Source organism: Chaetura pelagica, unplaced genomic scaffold (assembly GCF_000747805.2).
Source record: "Chaetura pelagica isolate M959 unplaced genomic scaffold, ChaPel_1.0 scaffold698, whole genome shotgun sequence".
NCBI classification, from domain to species: Eukaryota; Metazoa; Chordata; class Aves; order Apodiformes; family Apodidae; genus Chaetura; species Chaetura pelagica.
This window is the reverse complement of record NW_009954236.1, coordinates 248,093-249,441: the sequence shown is the minus strand read 5'-3', so window position 1 is coordinate 249,441 and position 1,349 is coordinate 248,093. Positions and strand designations below refer to the sequence as shown.

The 1,349-nt window shown below is 64.2% G+C and overlaps 2 protein-coding genes across 2 annotated transcripts in view; one reads left to right on the top strand and one right to left on the bottom strand.

Annotated features, from left to right (window-relative positions):
* The window catches only part of TRIM63 (tripartite motif containing 63, E3 ubiquitin protein ligase), a 23,603-nt gene extending 23,327 nt beyond the window's left edge, over positions 1-276 (top strand). Inside the window, exons 14-15 of the mRNA XM_010003688.1 lie at positions 1-39; positions 131-276. The exon at positions 1-39 is cut by the window's left edge and continues 17 nt beyond it. Coding sequence (XP_010001990.1) covers positions 1-39; positions 131-276 — 185 coding nt within the window. The remainder of the gene's footprint in view (positions 40-130) is intronic.
* A 659-nt stretch (positions 277-935) lies between these two features.
* Positions 936-1,349, bottom strand: part of EXTL1 (exostosin-like glycosyltransferase 1) — a 12,878-nt gene continuing 12,464 nt past the window's right edge. Inside the window, exons 10-11 of the mRNA XM_010003667.1 lie at positions 1,201-1,347; positions 936-1,121 (exon numbers count right to left, since the gene is read on the bottom strand). Coding sequence (XP_010001969.1) covers positions 936-1,121; positions 1,201-1,347 — 333 coding nt within the window. The remainder of the gene's footprint in view (positions 1,122-1,200; positions 1,348-1,349) is intronic.

Below are 1,349 nucleotides of genomic sequence, written 5' to 3'. Positions count from 1 at the left end.
GGCGGGCCCGCCCGCTGCTCTCAGTGCACATCGCCATCAGTGAGTGCCTTCTGGGGGGGGGGCGGTTCGGGGGTCCACCTGCACCATCCCACCTCCCCCAGCCCCACATCTCCTCCCTTGCCTCTCGCAGGCGCGGGTGCCAGCGCACAGGAGGTGCTGGAGGAGGCCAGTGCCCGGTTGCAGGCCACCTTCCACTTCCACACCACCACCATCCAGGTGGAGAGCTACTCCGAGGAGATGCAGGACTGCGGGCAGTGCCAGCCCCCCCGCGACTGAGCTCCCCCACCCTGCAGCCCACTCCCATCCCGGGGAGGGAATATTTTCATACGTGGAAAATAAAGCAGAGCAAAGGGCTGGTCATGTGTGTGTGAATGTTGGGTCTGGCATCACCTCAGGTGCCTGGGAAGGCAGCAAGGACAGTCAGCAGCCTTCATTTTCCCTGTTTCTATTCAACTGGGGGGAAAGGCAGCTGAAACGACCCCCTTTTTTGGCCTGGGGGAGCCTTGGGAGGCAATGGAGTGCTGAGGTGCTCGGGAGCTGCGGGGGGGCTTGTCCCAGCTGGGGGGAGGGAGGACAGGCTGGCCCTGCTCTCACCTCTTATCGCTGCTCTGTTTGCCCTCAGGGAGCCAAAGGACTCGCCCTCCCTGCAGGGCTGGGTGCTGGGGGGGCTGGGTGTGCAGCCGGGAGCTGCACAGGCTATTCCCAGGGTGTCTGGGTGGCTGCCGATGGCACAAGCTCCCACTGTTCCCCACTAATCCCCCCACCCCACAGCCACAGGGTGGCCTCTGCCTCTCCCCCCCACCTTTATTGCACTGGTAAAACCCAATAACAAATATAACCCAACAACAACGAGTAAAACCCCGTCAGCAGCAGCCACCTTCTCCGGGGTGGGGGTCTCTGTGCACCAGGACCCTGACCCTGCTCCCCAGCAGTCCTCAGGGTTTCTCCAAGCGTGGGTATTTCTTGCGCAGGACGGAGACCTGGTCCTTGAAGAGGACGGGGTCGAGGCGCAGTTGGGAGGACACGAGGGGCATGTAGCCAAACCAGTCCACCAGCTGGTTGAGACAGTCCTGCCGCTGGGAGAAACGCCGGCCGCCGGCCGCCCCCGCCGTGCCCTTCACCTTGGCAGGAGGGGAGGGTGGGGGTGAGGGGCTCTGCTCCTCAGCTGGTTCCCCCACATCCCCATCCCTGTGTCCCTACCTGCTGGGACATGCTCTCCTTGTGCTGCTTCCGCTGGGTGACCTTGATGGGGGGCAGCTTGGTGACGGCGGCCACCAGGAAGTTCATCAGGATGTCCTCGCAGGCAGCCAGGCCATCCACCCGCTCCCGCAGCCCCGCCGGCCGGTACT